Source organism: Anastrepha ludens, chromosome 5 (genome assembly GCF_028408465.1).
Source record: "Anastrepha ludens isolate Willacy chromosome 5, idAnaLude1.1, whole genome shotgun sequence".
Classification (NCBI taxonomy): Eukaryota; Metazoa; Arthropoda; class Insecta; order Diptera; family Tephritidae; genus Anastrepha; species Anastrepha ludens.
The window spans coordinates 90,574,209-90,601,535 of record NC_071501.1 but is presented as its reverse complement, the minus strand read 5'-3'; the positions used below and the strand labels follow the sequence as shown (position 1 = coordinate 90,601,535).

The 27,327-nt window shown below is 32.7% G+C and overlaps 1 protein-coding gene across 2 annotated transcripts in view; it reads right to left on the bottom strand.

Moving 5' to 3' along the window:
• Positions 1-27,327, bottom strand: part of LOC128865086 (dual 3',5'-cyclic-AMP and -GMP phosphodiesterase 11) — a 76,337-nt gene that overhangs the window by 37,758 nt on the left and 11,252 nt on the right. For both annotated transcript variants that reach the window (XM_054105036.1, XM_054105037.1), the window contains exons 2-5: positions 24,585-24,906; positions 11,041-11,187; positions 7,402-7,735; positions 5,339-5,481 (exon numbers count right to left, since the gene is read on the bottom strand). In XM_054105036.1, the coding sequence (XP_053961011.1) occupies positions 5,339-5,481; positions 7,402-7,735; positions 11,041-11,187; positions 24,585-24,906 (946 nt within the window). The remainder of the gene's footprint in view (positions 1-5,338; positions 5,482-7,401; positions 7,736-11,040; positions 11,188-24,584; positions 24,907-27,327) is intronic.

Genomic DNA, 27,327 nt, shown 5'->3' with positions numbered 1-27,327 from the left:
CTTTTTTAAACGCGCGTTTAAAACTCCTATTGGAGCCTTTTTTCCAACAAAACAATATGGAGGTCCGTTGTGGTACCACTGTATAACACAGGAACCTCAGTATTTATTTAACATGGAGTCATTTGGACGCGCTTATGAAGCGTAGAATAGGTTTCATCCCAACATCGGATAGTTCTGCAAGAGAGTCAAAATTATATTTTCCTAACAGCCTCTACTCTTATTTAAGTTTGAACAACAACAGAGGGAATGTTCTACTGTTTCTTCCTCTTCCTTGTCTCTACAACTTGCGCAGTATTCATGCGTAAATAGAAGAGTGCCTACCCAACAGCCAACAGTACTGTGATAAATAGAGCGCACAAAAGACCATGAAGTCGAAGTGCAAAATCTAAATCTAATCTAAATCTATCTATCGATCTATAGAGTTGTCCTACTGAGCAATTCTACTGATCTTTTCTTATCTATTTGCGGCCAAATTAGCCAGGTTGTAAAACAATTGCCCACCTGGAGAATATTATTTTTTATTCTTAACTTGCAAGTCGCCATAGGAGTTCCAATATTCGCTCTGTTTTCAAGCAATGGCAGATAAATACTCTTTCTGGCTAGCTTATTGGCCTTGCAATGTCCTTTAATATCTCTATGTCCGAGAACCCTTATAAAACTGACCTTGAAGACGGTGCTAATATCATTTAGAGCTGTCAGGCATACATAACCAGCCTTTGATCTTAGAATAGCTGCCTCCGTTGGTATGATGGCCGCCTGGCTATTCGAAAAGATATTTATCATAGTTAAAAAAACTTAATATAACCCGAAAAGAAGCAGATCAAAACTGAACAGCGTTTCAGAAGTGGCGCGAACGGAAAGCCCACTCAAACCACACCATGGAATCTTAAAATTGATCACACCAAACCTACCCCGAAACTTATTTCAAATCCTACGCAATGCTGAAAAGATGTAAAGGAAATGATCTACCATTTCTTCTGAAAAGTGAAGAACATTTGGCAAAGCAGAAAAATTACCCTGCAACACTAGAGGATCCTTTACCTGCAAGTACCCAAGTTTTGCTAGTGCTGAGAAATACAGCCCCTAATTAACCTCACAGACACTAAAACCCCGTCTCTCTCTCAAATATCTAGAACTGCTGGTGATTAACTATCAGAAAAATGGATACATAAGAATGCTATGAACGATCGAATGAAAATACGCAGGGTGCGAAATGTCAATTTATGCGTATAAGGCATCATGTAATGTCTGCACATACAAATGTATGCGTGCTTATTTGGCTGCAAGAGAACTATCGATATCGATACCTATGGTTTGATAGCTTAACGCCAAAACAAAAGCTTCCAGATTTTGGAAATTTACTTGTACTTTGACCAAAAATTGAGCACTGGAATCATCATCCGTCCTTATTTCTTTCGAAATGAGCAAAGGAGCAGGCGTTACAGTGAATGGTAGGTGCCACCGAACCTTCCTCACTGAATTCTTGTTTCAAAAAATAAATCAGCCAAGCTTCGACGACAATCTATTGCAAGACTCAAGCCACCATTAACACCATACGGCTGGATTTATTGGAAAAAGTAATCAAAAATTGGACTAATGATTGACATGAAGTAATAAAAAAAATTCATTCCAACAATATTTCTCTTTTGTATTGTAATAATAAGCTATCTTGCTTTAAAAAAAACCGATTATGAGCAAAGCGATATAATTTTCCCCTTGCATAGATTTTTCTTCAGTCGCTGCTTGATTTTTACTGAGCAACAGGCTTTAATGGGAAGGAAAAAAATTGTATGAAAAAGTTTTTTTTTTAATAGAATAAAATTAAATATTAAAGTTTTTTTTTTTAATCAAACAAGTTTTTATAATTTTTATTGCTGTAATTTTTTTTCTTAATTTCTTAATATTTTTTATAAATTTTTATTTTAAATTTTTTCTTCAGTAGCCGCTCGAATTTTACTAAAGGAACAGGCTTTAATGTGAACGAAAAAAATTATATGCAAATTTTTTTTTTTTTAACACGATATTTTTTACTTTAATTTTTATTGTTTTAAGTTTTTATTTTATTTTTTTTTTTTAATTTTCATGTATCTTATACTTTTATTTAATGCTTCTTTTTTATTAAAATAAGATTAAATACCATTTTTTTATTTAAACAAATATACCTATATTATTTTTATAGTTTTTATTTTTGTTGCTGTAATTTTTTTATTTCTTTTTTTTTTTTTGAAATTTTATATTTTTTATAAATTTTTATTTTTATTTTAATTTTTTTTGGTTTTTGTTTTTTATTTTCTTTTTTGTTGCGAATTTTTATTTTCTTTAAATTTTTTTTTTTTAATTTTTCCAATGTTAAGGTTTGAGTTTTTTCTCAATCTTTTCACATAATATACGTTATTAAATAGATCCAATTTTTGTTTTTCGGCTTTCAATTGTAAATATCCCGAAAGCTTATGCATACCAAAAATTAACTCTATTTTGGCATTGAACCAGCGATTCTAGCTAAGAATTGGTAGAAGTATTCCGAACGCAAAGAAAAATCAAAATTTGTGAATCAATGTAATTGACATAAATGTGGCATAGAGCCTATTTGAACATTTACTTATTATACTAAGGTCCCAAAGTGCTAGTAGGTGATAATGCTAACAGTGTACAGCGCTCTCCCACATGCTGAATGTAAATTCAAATGTAAGCTAACAGTTCTCTGTACCTAAACGCTGTTAAATATACTCTCCAAAGCTGCGCACTCCCACATCTTAAATATTAATTCAAATGTAAGCTAGCAGTTTTCTGTATGTGAATGCTGTTAAATGTATTGTTATTTGTACAGCGCTGAGAAATATTTATATGTATGTAAACATATGAGCAATAATTCAGCGACGTTTGTAGAAAAAGTTGCATTTGTTGTAAAGGTTTTAAATTTTTTGTTTTATTATTATTTTATTTACTATTTATTATTTTTTATTTTTATTTATTTTTATTTAAAAAATGCTTCAAGCTTCTAACACACTTTTGTGAACGAAAAATTTTTAAATTTCAGCTCTTAAATTTTTTATTGTAGCGAATAGTTATTTCAATTATCTCTTTACATTTATAAAATATTCATTTTCACTTTTTGGTTATTCAAAAACATTTACGCAGCATCATAAATTAATATTAAATTAGCACTTGCCCTTTCCCCAACCCTCACACACGTGTAATAAATATGCAAATGAATTCAACTATAAGGGATTGAATTGTTCAAAAATCTGTTGCATAAATGTGTAACGCATAAAAAAACATAATGAATTGGCCTGCGGTGACCAATTAAGAAATGCTTTGTATGCGGATGTATTATATACGAGCAAACAAATTGCAATGAATAAAGACAGAACCGTCGAACACAGTTACATGGAAAAACTGTTAAAAAAACTTATAAAATTTAATATAAACAAAAAATATGGCAATTTAAAATAAAAAGATAAAAAAATATTAAAGTCAATTGTAAATTAACTGAGCAAATGGTCTTATTATCAGATACAACTAAATTAAATTTTTAAGGTTAAAGTTGACAAAAAATTTAAATGCTACAAATTTAAATATACGAAATGTTAAATGATGCAAATTTAAATATTCATATGTTACAAAATTTCCAAATCAATACTGCTCATTTTATTTTAAACGAATATATATCCATATGAAAAGTCGTATGTCGGGTTTGCAGCGGCTTTATACTATCCATCCGATTTTGAAAAATACCTCAGGCATATCTGGGAAGTATTATACAGGGTTGCCCATATTCGACGGACCCATGTGTTTTTTTTTAAATCAAAGAAAACCACAATTTTTTTGATGTTGACGACAATAATCATTTTATTTGGTTCAAATAGATTTGTTGACATCACTTTTTGAATATAATATCTCTCAAATGGCCGCCTTGAGCCTGTACGGCGTATTGTGCCCGTTTTGCAGCATTTTCCATAGTTTTAGCTAACATTTCGGCTGGAATAGCGGGTATTTCCTCACGGATGTTGTTCTTGAGCTCTTCTATGGTCTTTGTCTTATTAATATAAACCTTTGATTTTAAATATCCCCACAAGAAGAAGTCAGGTGGCGTTAAATCGGGCGAAGGCGGTGGCCAGTCAAAATCGTCATTTTTCGACATCAGACGACGCGGAAGCAATTTCTTCAAAAAATCAATTGTGGTGCGAGCTGTGTGTGGTGGAGCGCCGTCTTGTTGAAACCAGCACAGCCTCATGCGCTTTCGACGAATAATTGGCATCACAAAAGTGGTTAACAATCGCGATAATGCTCCTGATTGACGGTAACAGCTTGACCATCTTCATTTTCGAAGAAAAACGGCCCACTAATCGTTTTCGCACTAACGCCGCAACAAACAGTGACTTTTTCGTCGTAGAGAGGTAGGTACCTCTTGAATTTCATGAGGATATTCAGTGGCGTAAATACGGCAATTTTGCTTGTTTACCGTCCCATTCAATAAGAAATGAGCCTAATCGGACATGATGATTTTGTTCTTCTTCTTCTTTTTTTGACCTCATTTGTTCAATGTAAATTTCAACAATTTTAGAGCGCTCGCGTGGCGTGTACTGTTCTATGGTAAAAATCTGTTTGGACTGACGCTTCCAACGCGGGTTGTTAAGCGATCTGACGACTTTGTCAAAAGATACAGGGTTGTCTGATGGGTCCGTCGAATATGGGCAACCCTGCACTTGCAATAGCTAGAATTATTAAGTTTTAAATTCAATTTTTACTTTCACTCCCCAGTTTTACCAATTTATCCATATCTAACTTTGGAAATTAATATCAATTATCAGCTTTTGCTTATTTAGGTTACAAAATTCAAATAGCAAAGAAGAGCTTTATTATAATATGGAATTATTATTATTATTAATATTTTTATTTTGAATTCACTGCTTCTCCATTAAAGCATCCAACCATATTTCACTTATTTTTCAACTCAATTTAGTTCGGTATGAAAATACTCTGATCGAATAATTGAGAAGTGAAATAAATTGCGAAATTCATTTTTGTAAAATTATCAGAACAGATCGAAAACTACTCCTTTTTAATATTTTTTTTGACTGATTGACTTTAGCTACTTTTTCCACACACATTTTATTTATCCGCAAGCATAAGGTCTCTAAGAAAAACTTAGCTCCTAGTTTGCAATAAAAACTTTCATATCTGAAGCAAATCTAGTCTATCCGAAATATATTTTTTTCATATAGAAACACCCATGTGCATTTTTTAAAGGAATTACGTTTAACGTCTCTTTCAACTTCTACTTGAATTGCCATATCAACACGGAAATAAATAATTTACATTCAAAAGGGATACTCACTTTTTGGGTCCATCATTGCCGGTGCTGCAACGTCCTTGTACCAGAAACAATGAGCCACGATCGGCATTCAACAAAATCGAAACGTTTTGCAGGATTTTATGACACAAAGTGCGCACTTCCAGCTCGTTGCAGATATCCTTTACCTAATGAGTCCATTGAATAGGCGCGTGCGATGGCAAACACATATCCTCCCGCACACACACACACATATGCAAACATACAAAACACATTAGTGTGTAGTCGGCATTGATTTCGTTGTTGTTTTTGTTGCGGTAGTAACAAAAGTCCATTGTTCAGAACAAAAGCGTTGCCAAAAGTCAGGAGCAAAATGTTGCATGCGTATGAAATGGAGAAAAGAGAAAAAACGGAGAGAGAAAAAATTAAAAAGTGTAAACAAATAAGCAAAATAAATAGTTGCGTATTGTTTGTTGGATAATCTGAGGAAATTACTTCCGTTTATTAATTAAAAAGTTCAGAGAAAACTTGACGCTTCGAAGAGGAAGAGCACTGGAAAAAAATGCAATATCGCGAACAGAGCCAGAGGGGGAGCATTGTTCGGAAAGGCGTGTTTGATGATTGTGAAGGCTGAATAGAATATTATTTCTTGAAAAATACCCTACATCTGGTTACCTGGTTGCTTTTACTTGAACCTATGAAACTTAGTTTTGTCAACTCTAGCAAGTGTGAGATTGTCAAATGGAAGGGCATCGCTTAGTAGCAGTGCACTGTTGAGAAATCAATTTCAATGGAGGTTGCAGTTGCACAGTTGTATCGAATGGTGGCAAGTGGTTGAATAGAAAATATGGGAGCCTCCAGCTAAGATATATGCTTGCTGGACAAGACTGTTTAACGGTTGCGTTTAGAGATTATGACAAGATGCTAGTCTATACAAGACAGATCGAAACTAAAATCGTGGAAGCTACAGAAGAGATAATGGCCATATGCCCATTTTCTCTTTTCTTGACAAGCAGCTAGTTACAATTCAATGACACAGGCTAAAGTTCAATCCTCATATAAGTGGAAAACTGTGCGCGGCTCCTTGGCTATAACGAAGTTGCGATACACAAACTACGAGGGCTGCTGTGTATAGTTCTAGGCTCGGGCACTTCCAGCGTTGTCAGCCATCTGACGTTTCCATAGGAAAATTTTACTTATGTTACCATAAACGCACTAAAAACATGGTGATGTGAGAACCGTATTAGTGTTTTTTACAATAGCTTTAAAAATGTATCTCATCGAAAAATGGAACTACTCCATGAACCTTTACGTGCGATTATTTTACACAACAAGACAAATATGCATCGATGATGAAAAAATTATTATACGGTGAGCAATTCTTTTATTCATTATCCTTTAGCACCGAAAAAAACTGGTACAATGCATTTTTTCGGTGCCGCTGTTCGCTAATCGATGAATTTCGGGAAGGGCGTCGAATCTTAGGATTAACTACATAAAAGCAAAGGGCCAAGCAAAAAAAATTTCTTTCCGCAAAAAGCAGTAAAAAAAACATAATGGAATTTGACGCAATAATGTCATTTCGTGGAGGCATGCAAATGTAACTTTTGTGGGAAAGTCATGGTTTGACGGAAGCCTAATACAGCTAACGACGCAATTTACCTAAAATCTCATGATGCGGGGCGTATACGTAACATCAAACCAAATGTACTTTACATTCACTCAAATATACGAATAGCGTACATATATGCATTGGCCTCTATAATCCACCAAGAGCTCATAAATACGACCGCCTAAAAGCAACTGAAGCTATATTTAATACCTAAATTAGCAATACGTTTACTCCACCCACTCTGAAGGCAATAAGCCATCAAGCAGTCCAACAAACACGCAACACTTTCCTTTTCTTTTCTATTCTTTTCTTTTTTGCTTTTATGCTTTGCGCCAACACGGCTATCGTATATGGAACAACCCTCAAACTCATAACTTCATTCTAGCTCCCTTTGGCTTTCACACTCTGCTCCTTCACCCCACTCCCACCCAGCATTTATTTATTCATACTCTACTTTAACATTATTGCCCATTTCATAGTTGAGACAATACCTTACCAATTCAAAAATGAGCTCCTTCTCATCCAACGCCTTCAGTTCGTTGCGTGACAAACGTTGTGGCCGATAGTAGCCCATACCGCCAATGCCATGACCCGTCTGCCCATGATGATGATGATGATAGTGATGAGCACCCATTGTGCCCGTGCCATTGGCTGTATTACAGTTGCCACCGCCAGTGCCAATGTTATTGCCATTACTCCCGCCAATATTGTTGCTATTTGATGAGCAATCATTTTGTGTGCCTACACTTAAGAATGTCGGTGTACCATCAATGGTATTGACAATTGGCTTCAGCAGACCGCCGCGTTCAAATTCGTGTGCTGAAATTTTTCTGCAGAGTCACCGCCATTCGTGTTGTGTTGGTTGAAGAGCAGAGTGCGGGTGATGGTAGTCGATGGTGGATTGGTGGGTAGTGGATGGTTCACGTGCGCCACGAGTGTTCCATTGATGGGTTTGTCGAAGTACCAACAGTTACAGCCACAGTCGCATGCACAAAAAATTATTGTAAATCATCGAAGCGGTAGTTATGTAAGAGAGAACGAAATAGAGCAAAGAAATAAATATCATTTAATTAATAAGTCATGTTTATTGTAAGATAATTGATGGCAAGCGATAGCAGTTGGCGAATATGCGTGTGTGTGTGAATGTATGTAGGCAATAAATTACACGGATGAGCGCGCCTGCACGTAAGGATAAAATAACATGCAGAGATTAACCAATTAGGTTCGGGTAAAATTTTATAATATTTTAATATGAAATAAAGACATAAAAACAAACAAAAAAAATATAATTAGTCATATATTTGGTCAGGAAAAAAATGAGTGCACAATGCCTACTTGTCTATGTCACCTTTATATAAGTCTTTAGCTCTGCAACCATAACTACGAACAAAAAAGAACAAAGTTCTCCTGCACCAACTTATAAGTAAGAAAGCTGTTGTGCGGTTCATCAAAGCTTAAAGACTAAGATGGCTAGTCCATACTATGATAATGGACCCCAGAAGACCTTAACGAAAACTGATTGACGCTATAACAATTGCAACGAATGCAAGAAGTTGATCTGCCTCTTCAAGATGGATCGATGAAGTAGAGGAAAAATGAAGAAACCCAAAGACTACAACTGTAGGGAATCAGCCAAGGATTGTGGCAAATGGCGATATTTTGTGAAGTAGGTCAAAGCTCGTATCAAGCTTTAGCGCCAGATGACGATGATAACCAAACCTAGAACCTGCACTTCATGATTAGTCGGTTATATTTTTACTGTAGCACCGCAAAACGCACAAAAAAAGCATCAATAAAACAAAAACGCACAGATCTAAAAATCACGCATGAGAGTTGTAGAAGAGCAACGAGAGCGGAGCAGTAGCGGTAGCTGGAGCACAGTAGCGAGAGCAATAATAAAAAAATACAGAAGAAATTGCAATCCCTTGGCGTCGTACCATGGAAGAAAACTGCACCACTACTTAAGGGAGACTAAAATTTGACATGAACGAAGAAAGGAGAACATGGAAGGAAGTGTTTCTTTTGCTCGCCAATGTGCCCGTCTACAGAAGCTGTCCTGCACAAGTTTGCCTTCAAACCACTTAATCACTCTTCCTGTGGTCGAGATGTAGCCCTTTCATTACTTGTTCCCAAAAATGAGAAAAGAGCCTCAAAAAAAAAAAAAAATACTGATGATGATAAGGTGAATTCGGGTATTTCTGCTTAGTTTGCAGAGGATTTTTTTTTTTTTTCAAAAAATAAATTTACAAAAATGTTACCCAACACAAACCAATGGTAATAATTATGTAGAAGGATGTCATCACGCTCAACTTTAGTCAAGACAGCACTATTTCAAAGGATCTGCGGTTTTTTTATAGAGGCTTAAATTAAAAAAAAAAAAACTCGGCGAAAGCGCGTATAGTTTCATAAAAATATTGCATTTAAAACGACTTCAAATATAATTTCTTCCCTCAGGCTTCCATAATAGAATTTATCGAACATTTTTTGTGTAGTACCTTTTAACCCTCTACCTCCTACTTAAATGTGCATTTTTGACCCTCCCTCAAAATGGACTTTAATAGTAGAATTTAACGAGCTATTTTTCTGTAGTACATACATTTTAACCATCCATTTAAGTAGTAGGAATGTGCATTTTTGACCCTGCCTCAAAACAGACTTTAGTAGTAGGATTTAACGAGGAATTTTTTTGTGGTACCTTTTAGCCCTCTACCTTCTACCTAAATGTGCATTTTTGACCCCCCCTCGAAGCAGACTTTAATAGTAGAATTTAAGGAGCTATTTTTTTGTAGTACATTTTAACCCTCCATCTACTACTTAAATGTGCATTTTTGACCCTCCCTCAAAACAGACTTCAATAGTAGAATTTTTTACAACCAATTTTTCTGTAGCACATTTTAATACTCGATCTCCTCCCTAAATGTGCACATTTGACCCTCCCTCAAAACAAGTATATTCAAAGTTCATTAAAAAAAGGCAGTTAAGGGGTAAAGTTGTTCTACAGAAATTCTAAGCAGCAAATTTTACTGCGGGTCCCCGAAGACGTGAAACTCCTACGGATTAAAACAAACGGGGCTAGAGTCGCAGTCAGCTTACTTTGAAATAAATGCTAGCTTTTTAATACCCGGGCGCGCAAAACTTACACATGCAAAATAGCAGTATCTAACTAAAATAGGTCAGCCACAAAAAGAGTTCATAAATATTACAACGACATACAAATATCCACTAGTCCCCACGAGGAAAGTATGAGACTATTTTTTGCGCTTAGCAACCCAAACGTTACACCAGAGTATTAAAAGTACTTATCTGCTGACACGCTACCACCGCCTGCCAGTCAGTCATCAGAATGACTGTGTAAATAAACAAGAATGACAGAGCAAACTTCAACATCCTCCCTGATGTGGCATTCGATCGGCAAGCAAGTAAAGCCAATAACAACGCGCACTTGGGGCGAGCAGCTGCTTATACTCGTACGTCCATACAAATTGCGTGAGCGTGGGCCTGTGCACTGCATTTATTAAATACTTAACAGCTAACAGCTGTGCGATGAAGCGGATAGGACTACAATAGACAACAGGCAACAGACAACAGACCACAAACTAGTGACCAAAAACTACAGGCAGTGCAACAACAACAGGCAAGCACAGCTGCTTAAATAGCAAACATGAAAATAAACTGAAAAATATTTCAGCAAACGCTAGAGGAACGAAAGTAAAATATGCTAGCGTAATAGAGCAAAAATCATCCTTGGAATTTTTGCTTTATGAACTGCCTGTGCACCAGCTCGTTCGAGGCTTTTCTATGGAAATGTATTTCCAGTCAACTATTTTTAGTTCGTCGCACAATATGAACGTACAATAATAGCATAATCTCTTAGCGTAATATGAGTACTAATATTATGAAAGACTTATTGAAAGGATATCAAATTCGATTGCTTGTTGGAACGCCTACGCTCAATGGGCGCTTTGTTAGGGGCATATCCGAAGTGTTGCCTAGCAGTAAGAGATAACAAATGGTAGTGTGAATTTTTCGAAATAAAATTCAAGGCAGATATATTGATTTATGTGAATATATAATGGGCATATACGCACACACACACACAAACATACATGTGTGTTTTTATACTTATTCCACTTACCTCACTGGTGTTGTCGCTCCTGATCCGCCACGTGATGAGCAACTCTGACCGTTGGTGTGTGTAGGTGAGCCAGTCAAAGAGACATCATTTCCAGCGGAGGTGGCATGTGACACGAGCCAAGTATCAACAACCTGGCGTGTGGCCTTTCTGTGGAGAAAAAAGTAGCAGAAAAGGCAAAATAAGTAAATGACAGCAATATTAGGAAATTAAGGGAAATTTCTAATACTCGTAAACACTAAAAGTAGAGTTGTAGTGGAAGCAGTCCAGAAAGCACCAACAATTGAATTCAAAATTGGATTAGTTGATCATTAAAAGTACCTGCGCGGCAGTTAGAAGGACTATTATTATTTTATTTTTTTATTTTTTATTTATTTATTTTTTTCTTTTTTTTCGTGTGGCAATAAAAATCTTGCTTGAGTTGCGTATAAAGTGTAAGGCAGAAACAAGAGTAGAAAATTGTATAAAGCTATTAAAAAACTAGTTTGAGCTCTCTTTGTTACAGCCTTTAAAAGTTACTCTTTGATTGATCTTGATTGAACAATTAAAATGAAAATAAAAAACAAAAATATTTTTGGTATGCATTTCTTTTATTATAACTTGGTATATAATTTCGAGGTGTCAGGCAAGGTGACCCATTGCCATGCGATCTCTTCAGAATGTGGATCGCAGGGCGGGGTAAAATGAAATGGAACTTTTTCTATAAAATTGTTCAGCTCCTTGCGAATACTGACTACACCGACGTCCTCGGTCATATCAAACGGGATGTTGCCGCCGCTTTTATGGCTAACGAAAAAGAGTTCACACGATTGGGTTTGGCAGCAATCAAGGGTAAAACCATGTATATGCTGGCGTCCTGCAGGGAGTCGCGGCGTCTAAATTCGACTCGACAGTGCTCGCCACCTGCAACTGTTTCCTCATTTCAAAAAAAATAAGGGCAGATGTTGCCGCCAGTGCTCTATGATCTTCGCGAACAGGTTGTTTTTTTTCAAAGTAAATGTCAGCAGTACTAATCGCTTCAAACACGGACGAATCCAAAAGTAGGTTGAATGAGGTGATCATCCGAGTATAGACATAACCACGAATTAAAACTCGCCATAGAAAAAACAGAGCTGATCCTTCTAACCAACAAATGTGTCTCATTATGATATGCAATTACTCGGAGCCACTTTATCGACAAGAAGAATGGTCAAATAATTAGGTGCGCAACTGGATTCAAGATGAACTTACTGGGCACACTTAAATCGTGGCACCACAAAAGTGGTGAAGTAGGTCCCTAGCACACCTTACGTGTCTAACTTATAGTAAGCGACAACTTTTAATGGACACAGAAACCAATTCTTCTATACGGATGAAAAATATGGACAGATTCACTAAGAGCGAAGTTCCGGCGAAAAACTTTGCAATCTGTGCAACAAATCTATCCTCTTAGGGATACTTATTCGAACAGAATGGTATCAGAAGCAGTGGTTTTAGTTATCAGCGGAATCATCCCTGTAGAACTATTACCTTTTTCATGGCAAAAATACACTCGGAGGTTTGCCATTGCTTGCCGAGGGACAATGGAACACCGTCGAAAATTTCGTGGAGGATACTTTCCGAAAAAAGAGGCGTGAAATGGAAACTTATGCTGGCGAGCATTAAGCATATGTTTTTCAAAGCGTGCGATCCTCAACGCAGGGCGAGTAAGTGAATTTGCCCTTCTTAGGATGTCATCTTGGACCTCTACCTCGAATAAACCAAGAGAAGAGGTAGAATGTTTTTAGTGGAGTCATCACCCACATGCTAACGACGGTTACTGTATAGTGCGAAGGCATTTTTAATCCACCCCAAAAAAAACATTGTTTTCATGCAGTTAAAGTACCACCCGATAGAGTTTTTTTTTCAAACACCACAAATAGGTTAGGTTAGGTTGATCAGGCTGGCTGAAAGCCCTCACATAGATCTATTGGTCCTTAGTGGTACCAGATGGAGTTTAACCCTTACGTTTCTTTGAGGTAGGCTTCCTGTAATAAACCTACGTATTTTGCGAATCTAAGTAAGCTCTGCAGCTCTAACCCCGAGCGGCATTCTAACCCCTCATATTGCAGAGCTCCTAAACATTTAATTCGAGTTCTAGCTAATGCAAGGCAAGAACACTGTTCAAAAACCATAAATAAATTTAAATCAATTTCCTATTGACTTCTAATTTAGCTTTCGATACGAAAATTCCTACATGAGTAATACAAGTAGAAACTGACGAAAGGTCTTCTAAAGTGGAATTATTGTTCATCTCTATGAGAAATCTTATTTGAAACTGCATGCCCTGTAGAAGTCATACCAAGTTATATCTAAATACCAGTCTATCATATCAACAACTCATAAAAAGCATACATTATTTGCTAGATATTTCATCAGGCTTCTTCTCCAGTTTGTGGTGAGCAACTTAATATTGCAGTACAAATGAAGATATCAACCATTTTATGCCGCCACCCAAAGGCTGTTGGGTTTCATGAGAACATTTTTCATTGCAGCAATGCGCTTGGTGGTTTGGTATTACCTCTCGAGTGGCGCCCATTATTGAAAAAAAAACTGTCCATCTTTCTATCTTTCATATCCACAGTAGTCACGTATAAGCCCTCTTATATTGGCTTGACTGCAACTATCGAAAATACACGTAGCATTCGTTCATTTATCATTCATTCTCAAACTTATCTCAATCATTCAACTTTATGTACTCAATTTTTTTCCTCAAAACAAAAAGCCACCAGTCTAATGAGTTCAAAAACAAGAAATGCACACAAAGATCTAAGGACTACAGTTTACATACACATATAAGTATGTATGTGTATATATGAATGTATGTATATACAATGACTGTGCTAGGATCCTTTAGCAACTGCTACTAAACTTATAAAGCTGCTGTTGTAGTGACAAGGATGAGTATTGAGCCTTGATTTTTCGCTTAAAATACTCCACCCAAAAGGGCAACCACAGAAGAATTTATTTGTTTTTTTTTTTTTGTATCCAAGCAGATGCTGATATTTAGTACTGGCAAAAAGCATCTTTTTTTTTGCCCCTACTGCATTGAGTACCGCAGGAAGTAAATAAAAAAATCGAAAAGCAAGTCAAAACATGACAACAACATGACAAAGTCAATAAATCAAATAGCAAAGTATATCATACAAAGTGTGCGCTTACATTCACAGGCTCATAAATGTACATGTACATTTACTTAAATATGTAAAATAAAAGAACCGAGCGACAATGGCAGTATAGTGCACTTAAAAAAATATATGAATAATGGGCCTGTCAACAGAGACGGCCGCACTGCAGCGACCCAAATTTCAAACTTTTATCTAAACACATAAATTGCTATATTATGCATATATATATATATAAGAGTGTACAAAAACAGCAATAATAGTAACAATAACAAACAATCGTGATACAAAGCCTGTGCCAATATTTGCTAAAAAATTCCAGCAAAAGCCAAAGTACCTAGAAACGAGAAAGCATTAAAAAATTGTTTTGTTATTGTTACTATTTTTGCTGTGTTTGTGCACTCTTTTGTTGTTATTTGTATTGCCTTCACAGGATGAAAAATCAAGTAGTTTTGTAGTTCGGCTAAACTTAAAACAACTAAGTCAATAGGCAGCACTGAGGCAACAGCCATTGTTCATTTTCATGTTGGCTGTTGGTTGCTCATACGCCCCAGCCAAGCTGATAGGCAGATAAGTGCTTTTGTTTTATATTCAAGTAGGTTTACGTATAAGTTTGCATGCTTTTGTTTTCACAAATATATGCATGTTACAATTTATGTGGTAGTGATTAGATGGGATAAAAAATGTGTACATAGTTGCCACATATTCCGAAAGGGTTGCTTACATAGCTGACTTATCGGGATTGGAATGAAATGCAGTTTTGGAGAAGAGAGAAATGTGACTGACGTTTAATATGTACTTGTTGTAATTTAGAAGCGAATTTCGTTGATTGCTAAAACAATATAAGTAAAATTAATATATATATCCACTACTTCTTGGAGACCAAGAAGGCCAGAAGAGGGTGTAGACGTCAAAAGTATACGATTAATAGCATCCAAAAAAAATATTTACCTCGTGTATTCACTTATCGGGTGTACAACTAATTAATTTCGTGTTTGTTACTAACCTGATATCTATTTATGTAGTCAATATTTTGACAGTGACAGCTATTCTATGTTAAAGCAAGCAAAATCAAGTAAATTTGATATGTCGCAGTGAATATTAGTAAACACACAATTTTTTGTTATTACAGTCAAAATGTCAAATTGCGTTCCAACAAAACAGCATTCCTCCCCGTAAATGCTGTTTGCTTTTGTTCTTCAATTTAAAGAAAAATGCAACAGAAGCACATCGTTTACTCTCAGAAGCTTATCCTGAATATGCTCCAGAGGTTAGAGTATGTCAGCAGTGGTTTGCACAATTTAAAAGTGGTGATTTTGACACAGAAGACAAAGTTGGAAGACGAAGAATTGGAGGCATTACTCAATCAAGATGCATGTCAAACTCAAGAAGAACTTGGAAAAATATTGGAAGTCACTCAACAAGCCATTTCTAAACGTTTAAAAGCAGCCGGTTACATTCACAAACAAGGAAATTGGGTGCCACACGAATTAAAGCCGAGAGACGTTGAGCGAGGATTTTGTGTGTCTGAAATGCTTCTTAATCGCCACAAAAAGAAATCGTAATGTCACTGGCGATGAAAAGTGGTTTCATTATGACAACCCAAAGCGTAAAAGGTCATATGTGTAGCCAGGCCAACCAGCCAAATCGCCATCAAAGCCGAATATTCATGGTTTGCAGGTAATGCTCGGTATTTGGTGGGATCAGAAGGGTATGTTGTACTATGAGCTGTTAAAATCGGTCCAGACGATCAGAAGAGAGCTATACAGACAACAATTGATACGTTTGAAGCAAGCAATAGCCGAAAAACGGTCAGAATGGGCGACCAGATACGAAAAATTGATTTTCCATCATGACAATGCTCGGCCACATGTTGCAGTACCGGTCAAAAATTATTTGGAAAATGCCGGATGGGAAATTCTACCTCAGCTGCCTTATAGCCCAGACATAGCTCCTACTGATTACCACTTGTTTCGGTCGATGCAGAATCACCTTTCTGGAATACGGTTCACCATTGTTGAAGGTATTAAAAAACGGCTTGATGACTTTCTCGGCGCAAAAGATGAGAAGTGTTTTTGGGATGAAATCCATAAATTGCCTGAAAGATGGGAAAAAGTTGCTGCTTTCGATGGACAATATTTTAAACAATATATTTTTTCACTTTTATACTTGAATATATGGTTTTTTTAACAAAAAAATTAATTTTTTATTCCTCATTATACAAGGTTTAAAACTTCCTATAAGTTTTATAAAAATTCGAAAAATCGTTATCCAAATTTTATATATTTTAATGAGAATATTTTGAAAATTTTAGCAGTTTTATAGCCTACTAAATTTGGGTACAATAAAAAGCACTTTTTTTTGCGGAAAGTGTTTTGTGTTTTCTCGAAATAAATAAATAAATGATTGGCGCGTACACTTCTGCTAGGTGTTCGGCATAGCTGCTCCGCCTATTTGTGGTGTGCGTTTTGTTGTTGTTCCACAGATGGAGGAATCTCCAGTTTTAAGCCGACTCCGACATTTTTCAAGGCAGAAATACACTCGGAGGTTTGTCATTGCTTGCCGAGGGGTGGCCGCTATTAGAAAAAATATTTTCTAATATTTTGCTGTTTCATGCACAGAGATTCGAACCTATGCACTTCCGAATGATAGTAACGCACCAAGCCATTTGGCTACGGCTACCGAACTAGAATTAATTAAATTGCCAGAGAACTTCAATAAAATGAGTTTACTTAGATTTGATGTATCAAATTTCAAAGTATTTCAGCAACCTGAGAATATAAATTTGAAATAATTTGAAAGCTAAGTTCAAGTACAATATTTTAGGTACATTTCACTAATACATACACGCACGTATGGTTAAACAAATATCACGAACGTTCAGCCAATTAGATTTTAAATGTTGTATGTGCGTGTAAGGGAGTGCTTTGCACAAATCCCATGAAAGTGCGAGCAACAACGGCGGCATGCACATGAATAAATTGTGACATGCGATGGCAGGATATTGAAGGATATTACAATGTCAATAAATTTATTAGCCGCGACACGAGCAGTTCAAATAATACTGAGTGATGTATGAAAGTGAACGGAATTTTAGTGAATTATGTTGCTGCCACTCAATGCCACACGTGCCAAGTTCATAACGACTACCATAGAATCAAACAGTAATAGAAAAAAGTTCAAGAAGCCAAAAGAAGAGTAAAATTATCTAAAAATAGATGGTGAACTAAATTGTTGCAAACTCTTGGAAGTCAAAAGTGGCTTCTTCAAATAGTACAAAATCAGAAATGGCTGCTATGCTGCAACAGACCGATAAATTGAAAGTGGAAGCAGCTCTAAGTTACCGGAAAAAAAAAATTTATAGAAAGATGAAAAAGATAGAAAAAGTGAAGCAAAGTAGCACAAAGCGCAGACCATTTCAAAAGAAAGTGCAAGCAGCCTCAGTCAATAAATTGCCTATTAATAACACAGAAATTTATGAATATTGCCGAAACGAGCCTGTGGAGAAAACAAAATTGGCAACTGAAAAATAAGATTTTTAACACTTTGCCGCTACCAGTCGTGGCAAGGCAATTTATTTTTCGCATTTATGTGCGTCTTCCTCAATAATGCTTTCAATATGCCGCCAAAGCTATTGATCTTCATGGCGTTATACATACATACATGTACATATATACATATCCACATATGGTATATACATATACACAAATATACAAATATACAAATACATACCCAAAATCACCCTTTGAGCGTAAATTTGTCAGTTTGCAAGGAAAGCATGCGGCGATTTTTGTTGAACATATTGGCTGCTCATTCTCATATAAATGCTCATTCTCAAATATTCCTTGGAACATAAATGTTTACTTGCGAGAGTACAAACGACAAATTACGCACAGTCATTTGTCCATTTAATTTGCATAAATTCGCATTTGGACATCGATAGTTGCTGGCAGCAGTCAAGCTTCTGCTGTCTTTTTTTTTTTTGTTTTATTTTGGAGAATGACAAAAATTATGGCTTTTGCTGCCCCTTTCATATAACAAACAATTTTTATAGTATTGAATTGGATTTTTATTTGCAAAGCATGCACAAAATTGGCTACATAACACTAGGGTAGTTGAGAAAAATCTAGCGTGAATGCGTTAGAAAGGCGAGACCGGTATGTGATTGGGCTGAAAGATTGCCCGAAAGAGCTCAGCATTTAACTAGCAGTGGCATCGTATGCCTGTTTAAGAGATGTGCAGAAATTTTGTAGTTTTTTGTTCTGAAATTCCGGTTATCATTGGCTGTGTTGTCTTTCTACAAGCTCAACTGTGCGCACTCTTCCAGCCATTCAGATTAAGTACATCAATTGGCATACGGATTCGTTATTTTCCGGTTGCCAAGACGAGTGCCAATAATACAGACAAGCTAAGGCATTTGAATGTAGTCAAGCATCTCAGGCAGTTCCACTTCATACGCCGTGGCAAAATTATAGTATCATGTTTTGACTAGTTGATAATGATTAATTGCTTTAGCGCCGATCACTGGGCGCATGGAGGCAGCTGGTTTCAGTAACACTGTGATTTTGAAGTAATGAGTTGCTAGCATAGAATCCCTATCCTCGTTGTGAGACACCTTAGGTATAGCTTACGAGGCATATAATTTCCAAGAACCCATATTTCGCTATGAGTCAGTTGTTATTTGAACCGCTCCTCACATGAAGACTGGCACTTCGTTATGGAATCAGGGTAGAATGCTTGATTGAAGGCGAGATTTGTTCTCCTTGTAGCTAACTAGGAATTAAAGGGCTTGTGGATTTTTTAAGCACTTGTCATAAACCAAGGCAAAGCTCCCCACACCCATTATTCCCATTCGCTGCTTTTCCGGGACTGCTTATTTGTGAATAAATACTTATTCACAGCTACTCTTCATATCTCTTTTCAAAATTCTGCTTTTTTTTTCAAAATTCTGATTAATAAATTTCAATTTTTTTTTTTCTTAATTTTAATGCAATTTTTGTTTTTTACACAAATTTTTCTCAAAATTCTGATTAAATAATTTAAATTTTTTTTTATTTTAATGAATTTTTTTTTAATTTATGCACATTTTTCTCAAAATTCTTAATAAAAAATGTATTTTCTTTTTTAATGTTAATGCATTTTTTTTCAAAATTCTGATACAAAAATTTCAATGTTTGTTTTTTAATTTTAATGAAAGTTTTTTGTAATTTTCACAAATTTTTCTCAAAATTCTGACTAAAAATTTCAAATTTTAATGATTTTTTTTTTAATTTATGCTAATTTTTCACAAAATTCTTATTAAGAATTTTTTTTTAATGTTAAGGATTTTTTTTTAATTCTGTCTATATTTTTATATTTTTTTTTTCAAAATTCTGATTAAAAAAATTCAGTATTTTTTTTTTAATTTTAATAAAAGTTTTTTGTAATTTACACAAATTTTTCTCAAAATTCTTATTAAAAATTTTTTTTCTTTTAATGTTAATGAATATTTTTTTCAAAATTGTGATTAAAAAATTTCAATGTTTGTTTTTTAATTTTAATGAAAGTTTTTTTAATTTACACAAATTTTTCTCTGATTAAAAGTTTCAATTTTTTTTTTAAATTTTAATGAATTTTTTTTTTAATTTATGCAAATTTTTCTCAAAATTCTTATTAAAAAATTTATTTTTTTTTTAATGTAAATAAATTTTTTTCAAAACTCTGATTAATAAATTTCAATTTTTTTTTTTAATTTTAATGAAATTTTTTTTTAATCTACACAAATTTTTCGCAAAATTCTGATTAAATAATTTCAATTTTTTTTTATTTTAATGAATTTTTTTTTTAATTTACACAATTTTTTCTCTGATTAAAAGTTTCAATTTTTTTTTTTAATTTTAATGCATTTTTTTTTTAATTTATGCAACTTTTCTCAAAATTCTTATTAAAAAATTTATTTCTTTTTAATGTGAATGATTTTTTTTCAAAACTCTGATTAATAAATTTCAATGTTTTTTTTAATTTTAATGAAATTTTTTTTTAATTTACACAAATTTTTCTCAAAATTCTGATTAAATAATTTCAATTTTTTTTATTTTTATTTTAATGATTTTTTTTAATTTATGCAAATTTTCTCAAAATTCTTATTAAAAAATTTATTTTTTTTTAATGTTAATGAATTTTTTTTTTTAATATTTTTTTAAAATTCTGATTAAAAAATTTCAGTGTTTGTTTTTTTTAATTTTAATGAAAGTTTTTTTAATTTACAGAAATTTTCCTCAAAATTCTGATTAAAAATTTCAATTTTTTTTTAATTTTAATGAATTTTTTTGTTTTTTTTTATTTTCGCAATTTTTTTTTTTAATTTACGCAAATTTTACACAAATGTATATGCTTTTTATATGAGAATAAACTATGTTTGCATAAAAAAAACTTATTAAAATGAGATACGAAACAAATAAATTATCAGAAGTTGCCGCTCACTCGCTGTGCTATAGTTATTTCACGCGTAGTTTAATGTACAGAATAAAAAAGCTTGGGCATTCTAAATACCACAAAAATTTAATCTACATTCTATCTTCGGAATGCCATTCCCTCGCGCACTAGTCCTATAAAATTTTAATATTTACCGGCCAGATGACAAAAGTTATGCTCGCCTCCCACTAAATAAGCTAAGTTTTACTCAACGCACACCAAGAAGATGGTAAAATGGCACATCAGTTACGTCAGCAATCTAATTTCATAACTTGGTGAGATACTCCACTGACAATTTATACTAGAAAGCAATATATAACCACGCGCTCTGAGGACGCTTGCCTGCAAGGCCTAGTTTCTTATTGGCCCTGACTCGCTGCTTCAATTGGTATGTAAGTTGCATAGCAACTAAGTAGAAATATTAGAGTATTTATTAGTATCTATTAACGAGTTCATTGTGCGGCGATGCTAACTGCTGTTGTCAAACACGACATTGTCTGGCAGTTGCTATATTTATTGATATAGACAAAGTAAGCCGAGTCTGCAAAATAATTGGAGCGCGATGAATCATCAAGTCTTAACAAAATTTTTTTTTTAAAACATTTTTTTACAATTTTTTACGTAAAGGGCATTCTACAACAAAAATCTTTAAACAAAATTTTTCTAAAAATTTTACATATTTAAATTTTACATATTATACAAAAATTATAAATTTTCAACCTTCTAATTAGAATTTTTAGGGTACATCTAATTCTCTTTTTACACAAATTTGACCTAACACGAGTTAAAAAGACAAAAAAATCTTTATTTACACAAACTGATTTGTTTTAAAACGATTTTCAATATTTTATGGTTTCTCTTCTTTTTTTAACCAATAGAGCAAAAAAAGTGAAATTTTTTGAAGTATTTAAATTTGTCTCAGAAAAGGTCTCTGAGATTCGGCAGATTTTGCTCTCGCGGGTCGTAATTTGTTTCTTATTTCTTATAATAAATTCAATGAATTAAAATGTGTAATCATGAAATAAATTCTTAAGTCAACTCTAAAAAGAATTTTTTAATATTCTTTCTTTACACGAATTCTCTCTTTACTCGAGATTCTTGGGAACGTATCTATCGTGTAAAAAGAAAATTAGGTGCATTCAGTTTAGTTTAGTATGTAGGATATAACCCACTCAATATTAGGAGGAAAAAGAGTAAATTTCAAGATACTCAAAATTCTTAATGATTTTTGACAATTTTCCTCCTTGAGGTGCTAAGCATTAGCTTCGACGAATTACCTTTTTTTAGCTTACTTTTTTACGAAGCAATGGTTTTACTATCTGGAAACTATGAGTTCTGTAATAGCTTGACTTTATGCGGTTTCACTTTTCAATTACCACTTTTAAATTGGTGTACCAATAATTTTAAGTAATTTAATCGATGTCATTGAAATTGATTAATATCGAATATTTTTTGGTATTTTTGAGAAGACATTAATCGATATTTTTAACTGACTTACCTACTTTATTGATATCGGTTATTATCGAACAGTTAACTGGTATTTCTGGGAACGATTTTTTTCTAAAGGCATTTATCAATATTTTCAACTTAATTTATCGATATTATTGATACCGAATAATATCGATTTTTTGGGTAATTCTGGTAACGATAGTTTTTAAAGGCGTTTATCGATATTTTGATTCAGCTTATCGATATCATCGATTATTATGGAATACTTACTTGGTATTTCTCGGAATGATATTAATTAAGGCATTAATCAATAGTTGTAACTGGTTTATCGATATTATTGATATCGAATAATATACATTTTTGGGTATTCTTGGAACGATAGTTTTTGAAAGACGTTTTTCGATATTTTTTAATCGGCATATTGAAATCATTGATATCGATTAACATCGAATTTTTATTTTGTAACTCCAGAAACCATTTTTTTAAAGACATTAATCGATATTTTACAACCAACTTAACGATATCGATTAGTATCGAAAGGTTCTTATCATTTGAAGCACTAAGCATTTTCCCTCAGAGGCATTAAGCATTATACAGGCTAGCGCACTTTGTATGGAAGTGCTTTATATGGAAGAAAATTCGTAACATCTTATGCAAGAAAAATTGTCAAAATATCAGCACAAATTTCGAATAACTTCAAGCTTACACTTTTATGCGAAAACTGAACATTGTATGAAAAAACAATAAAAATTAAATTAAATAAAGAAAAAAATGTTTAAAATTTGAAATATTGAAAAAATTAGAAAAAAAAACTTAGGTATATTAAAAAAACAATTTTCAAAAACAAAAAAATAAAATAAAAAACAAAACAAATACAACAAAAAAACCAAAAAAATTTAAAAACATCAAAAAGTTATTAAAAAAAATGTTTAAACCAAAAAGATGTAAAGGCACAAAAAAATCAAAAAGTTGTTAAAAAACCAAAAAAATTATAAAGATGTTAAAAAAAGATATTAGAACAAAATTAAAAAAAACTAGCTTAGAAAATTGGCTTTTATATACCAACTAAAAAAATATTTACATACCTAAAAAAATTAAAAGCAAAAATCTTTTTTAATATTAAAAAAAAAGTGTTAACAAATAAAAAAGAAAAAAAATTTAAAAAAAGCAAAAACAATTAAAAAAATATCAATAAAACGTTAAAATACAAAAATATTAAGAAAAAAAATGTAAATCAAAAATATGTAAAAAATAAAAAACATGTTAAAAAAATATATCAAAAAAAAGTTTTCAAAAGCAAAAATATAAAATAAAAGACAAAAACAATAAAAAAAACAAACCAAAAAAATTTTAAAAACTCAAAAGGGCGTTAAAAAAATTCTTTAAAGAAAAAAAATGTAAAAAATACAAAAAAAAAATAAAAAAGACGTTGAAAAACAAAAAAGTTACAAAGATGTTAAAAAAGATGTTAAAAAAATTTAAATAAAACACACTACCGGAGAAAAGACGTAAAAGCTTTTATATACCAATTAAAAAAAATATTAAAAGCAAACATTTTTTTAAATATTTAAAACAAGTTTTAACAAATAAAAACCAAAAAAAAAATAAAAACAATTAAAAAATATCAATAAGATATTAAAAAAAGACAAAAAAAATAAAGATATTAACCAAAAAAACGTTTCATCAAAAATATGTAAAAACCAAAAAAAAAAATTAAAAAGATGTAAAAAAATACATCAAAAAAAGTTTTAAAAAATAAAAGAATAGAAAAAAACAAAGAAAATTTGAAAACATCAAAAAATTGTTAAAAAAAATTGTATTATCGAAAAGATGTAAAAAAACACAAAAAAAATCGAAAGGACGTTGAACAACCAAGAAATTACAAAGATGTTAAAAAACGATATTAAAAAAAATTTTAAATAAAACAAACTACCTAACAAAATACTTAAAATCTTTTATATACCAATGAAAAACATATTTGCAAATTCAAAGCAATTTAAAGAAGTCTTTTTAGCATTAAGAAACAGTAAAAAAAAATTAAAACAATATCAATAAGATAATAAAAAAGACAAAAAAAAAAAAATTAAGATATTAAACAAACAAAATTTTAAATCAAAAACATGTAATAACGAAAAAAATTCAAAAAGGTGTTAAAAAATATATTAAAAAAAATGTGTAAATGGATAAAAAAAATACTTGGCAATTCGCGCTTCTTTCACTCTCAACACAGGCGCATGTAACTTTTTTCGTATTATTCGCTTTTCTATGGCAGCAGTAGGGCACTTAGATGGATTTTATGCAAGCTCGAGTTTGAAATAGTCACTTACGGGCATTTCAATGGCAGCCAGCTGCAGTTTTTCGCGCCTACCTGCATATTCGTGCAACTTTTCCACTTCCATACAAACTTTTAGCTATTTAATCCTTTAAGTCCTCCCTTTTCGTGCTCGGTCGGTGCTTATAATGCTATTCTTTAAATGCGCATTTGCATACGCGCAAGCTTACCTTATAAAATAATCCTGTACAAAATCTTGATTCTCATCCATCCACGCTTCCATGCGCGCCTGTTCGGCATCAAAGCCTTTCTGTGTTGTATGTTGCATGGTGTGCGGATTTTGTTGTTGCTGTTGGTAATGATATTGATGTTGCGATGTTTGCAGTTGCAGGGGGACACCGGTGCGCGGACTTAACGCATTGGCGCTATCAAAGGTTACGCACCCTGTGCCCCCCTGCTCCGCCGCAGGCATTCGGCCTGTGTGGTGGTGGTGATGGTGTGCTTGTGTTTGGTACTGCGAACTCGGCTCTTCAATGCTTCGCAGCTGTAAGCCTGCAAGAAGAGAAAGAAACGCATGGTGATATTAGTTAATTAAATTATGATAGAAAATAGTGAATTTGTATGGCACAAATAAGCGGTAGAAATTGATGAAGTTTGTTCAAATTTATTAATGAGAATAATTTTGTTTGTGCAGTCTAATGTTTAAGTAAAGACTGGTGCATGCACCGTTGAAAGGTGTTTAGGTCCAGTTTCAGTTGCAATTTGTGATGTGCGTCTTGTTGCAAAAGGTGATATTTGAAGACGTGATTTAAGCCCTCGTAAGCTTTGGTCACACCAATGAGTGTACGCTGAAGAGAGGAATCCCGTAATACCGGGATCCCGATTTCATGGTATGTTAAATTCTTTTTAATTTTTGGGAAAAAACTCAAGCCTTTTCGATGTTTGTTTACAAAATTTAAGAAAGTTATATCCCGGGACTAGTCCCGAAATTTCGGGATTACATAGAAAAATACTGAAATGCCAAGCTAAACAACTTACACTAATAGTCGCATCTCTGGTGTGCGCCTACCGAACTACCAGTATAAACAAAAATATTTGCTTAGCGTAAAGTTTATGACATATAAATAAAATATTTATATACAAAGTTGATAGCTCGAAAACAGACCGAAAGCTTGAAATATTAAATAAACAGAGACCAACGTAAAATAGTTATACATATCCACGTAGCTAACATCATTTGACACTATTAAAGCCTTCGAACGTAAACAGTTATCAAAATACAAAAAGTGGCATCAGTTTAAGAGTTCAAGTTTTAGCGTTTATTTACGCCTCGTGTTGTTAAAAAAATATTTATAATTATAAAAAATATACGTTAGTAAATATTTATACGTATTTGAACGATAAAATGTATGCAACTATTAGCCCTGATAATATTTGAACATATGGGACATAATACAACAAGTGGATCCGCAAAAGATGGGATGAAGTCACCTCGATTTTAAGGAAAATTCGAGAAGATGCTCTATTATAAATATAATTAAATAAATTGTTCAAAAAAGGGGTGCAAATATTGAGTGACTAACAAGATTTGTGGGCTAAAAATTTCACATTTTTTGTGCAAGTCTTTTGTCTTTGAATTGTAAATCAAATAATAATCGGCTTAACGGAAACCCAAATACGTATTTTCTGTATCATTTTTTTCGACAATTTCGGGCAAAAAATTTTTAACACGAAAACTTCCAAAGCTTTCATTTAAGTTTAGATAAAAACGTTCAAAACTGTCGAAATGAAAAAAAAAAACATTTTTTCATTAAAAAAGTTATTTGAAAGCTTTCTTCAAATTGATACCAAATTTTTCATCAGGAGACAAATTTTCAAAATTGTATTTGGAGCTTGAACGCACTTTTCCAATACCATTTTAAAGAAAGAATTTCAAGCTTTGTGATAAAACTTTCTGGCAAAAAATGTGAAATAGTAAAATTTCCAACCTTTCATTTCACTTTAACTAAAAAGGTTCTAAACTTAAGAAATTAAAAACAAAAAATTATTTTTCCTTTGTACAAAAAAAAATTTCGAATTTTCTTTAAACATAAAATAATACCTAATTTCTCATTAAGAGAAGGAGAGAAAAAATTTCAAAATATAATATAATCAAAATAATAAATATAGAATCTAGAACGCACTCGTTCATTATCATTTTAAATGATAAAATTCCAGTGAAAACATTCCAAGTTTGAAAAAAAATGTTCGGAGTTTCCTTTAAAATAATACCTCATTTTTCATGCAGAGAAAAACTTTCAAAATTGAATTTGGAGCTTGAACGCACTTTTCAAATATCATTTTAAAATGATAAATCTCTTATAAAAAAACTTCTAAGCTTTGTGCTAAAACTTTCTGATAAAAAATGTAAAAAAGGCAAACTTCCAAGCATGCATTTGCGTTCAATTAAACCAGTTCAAAACTGTTTAAATAAAAAAAACAATTAAAAAAAAATAATTTTTTCATTCAAAAAAATAATTTTTTCATTAAAAAAAAATAAAAAAAAAAAATTTTAAAATTTTGCAATTTAAAAATTTCTTTTTTTTTCATTAGAAAAAAAAATTTAAAAAATTGTTTCATTAGCAAAAAAAATAAATTTTTTCATTACAAAAAATTATTTAAACTTTTTCTTTAAAATAGTACCTAAGAGAGAAAAAAATTCCAAAATAAAATTTTGACCTTGAACGCAGTCTTCCAATACCATTTTAAAAGGAAAATTTCAAAAAAAATATGCGAATTTAAAATAAAATTGTTTTTTTTTAATTTTTTACTAAGTTAATTGTAAAAACTTTTACTAAAATAATTTTTTTAATTTTTTACTAAACAAATTTTTTTGAATTTTTTATGAAAAAACATTTTGGAAATTTTAAACAAATTTTTAAAATTTTCTGCTACGCAAATTTTTCGAATATTTTTAATTTTTGTTGCATATTT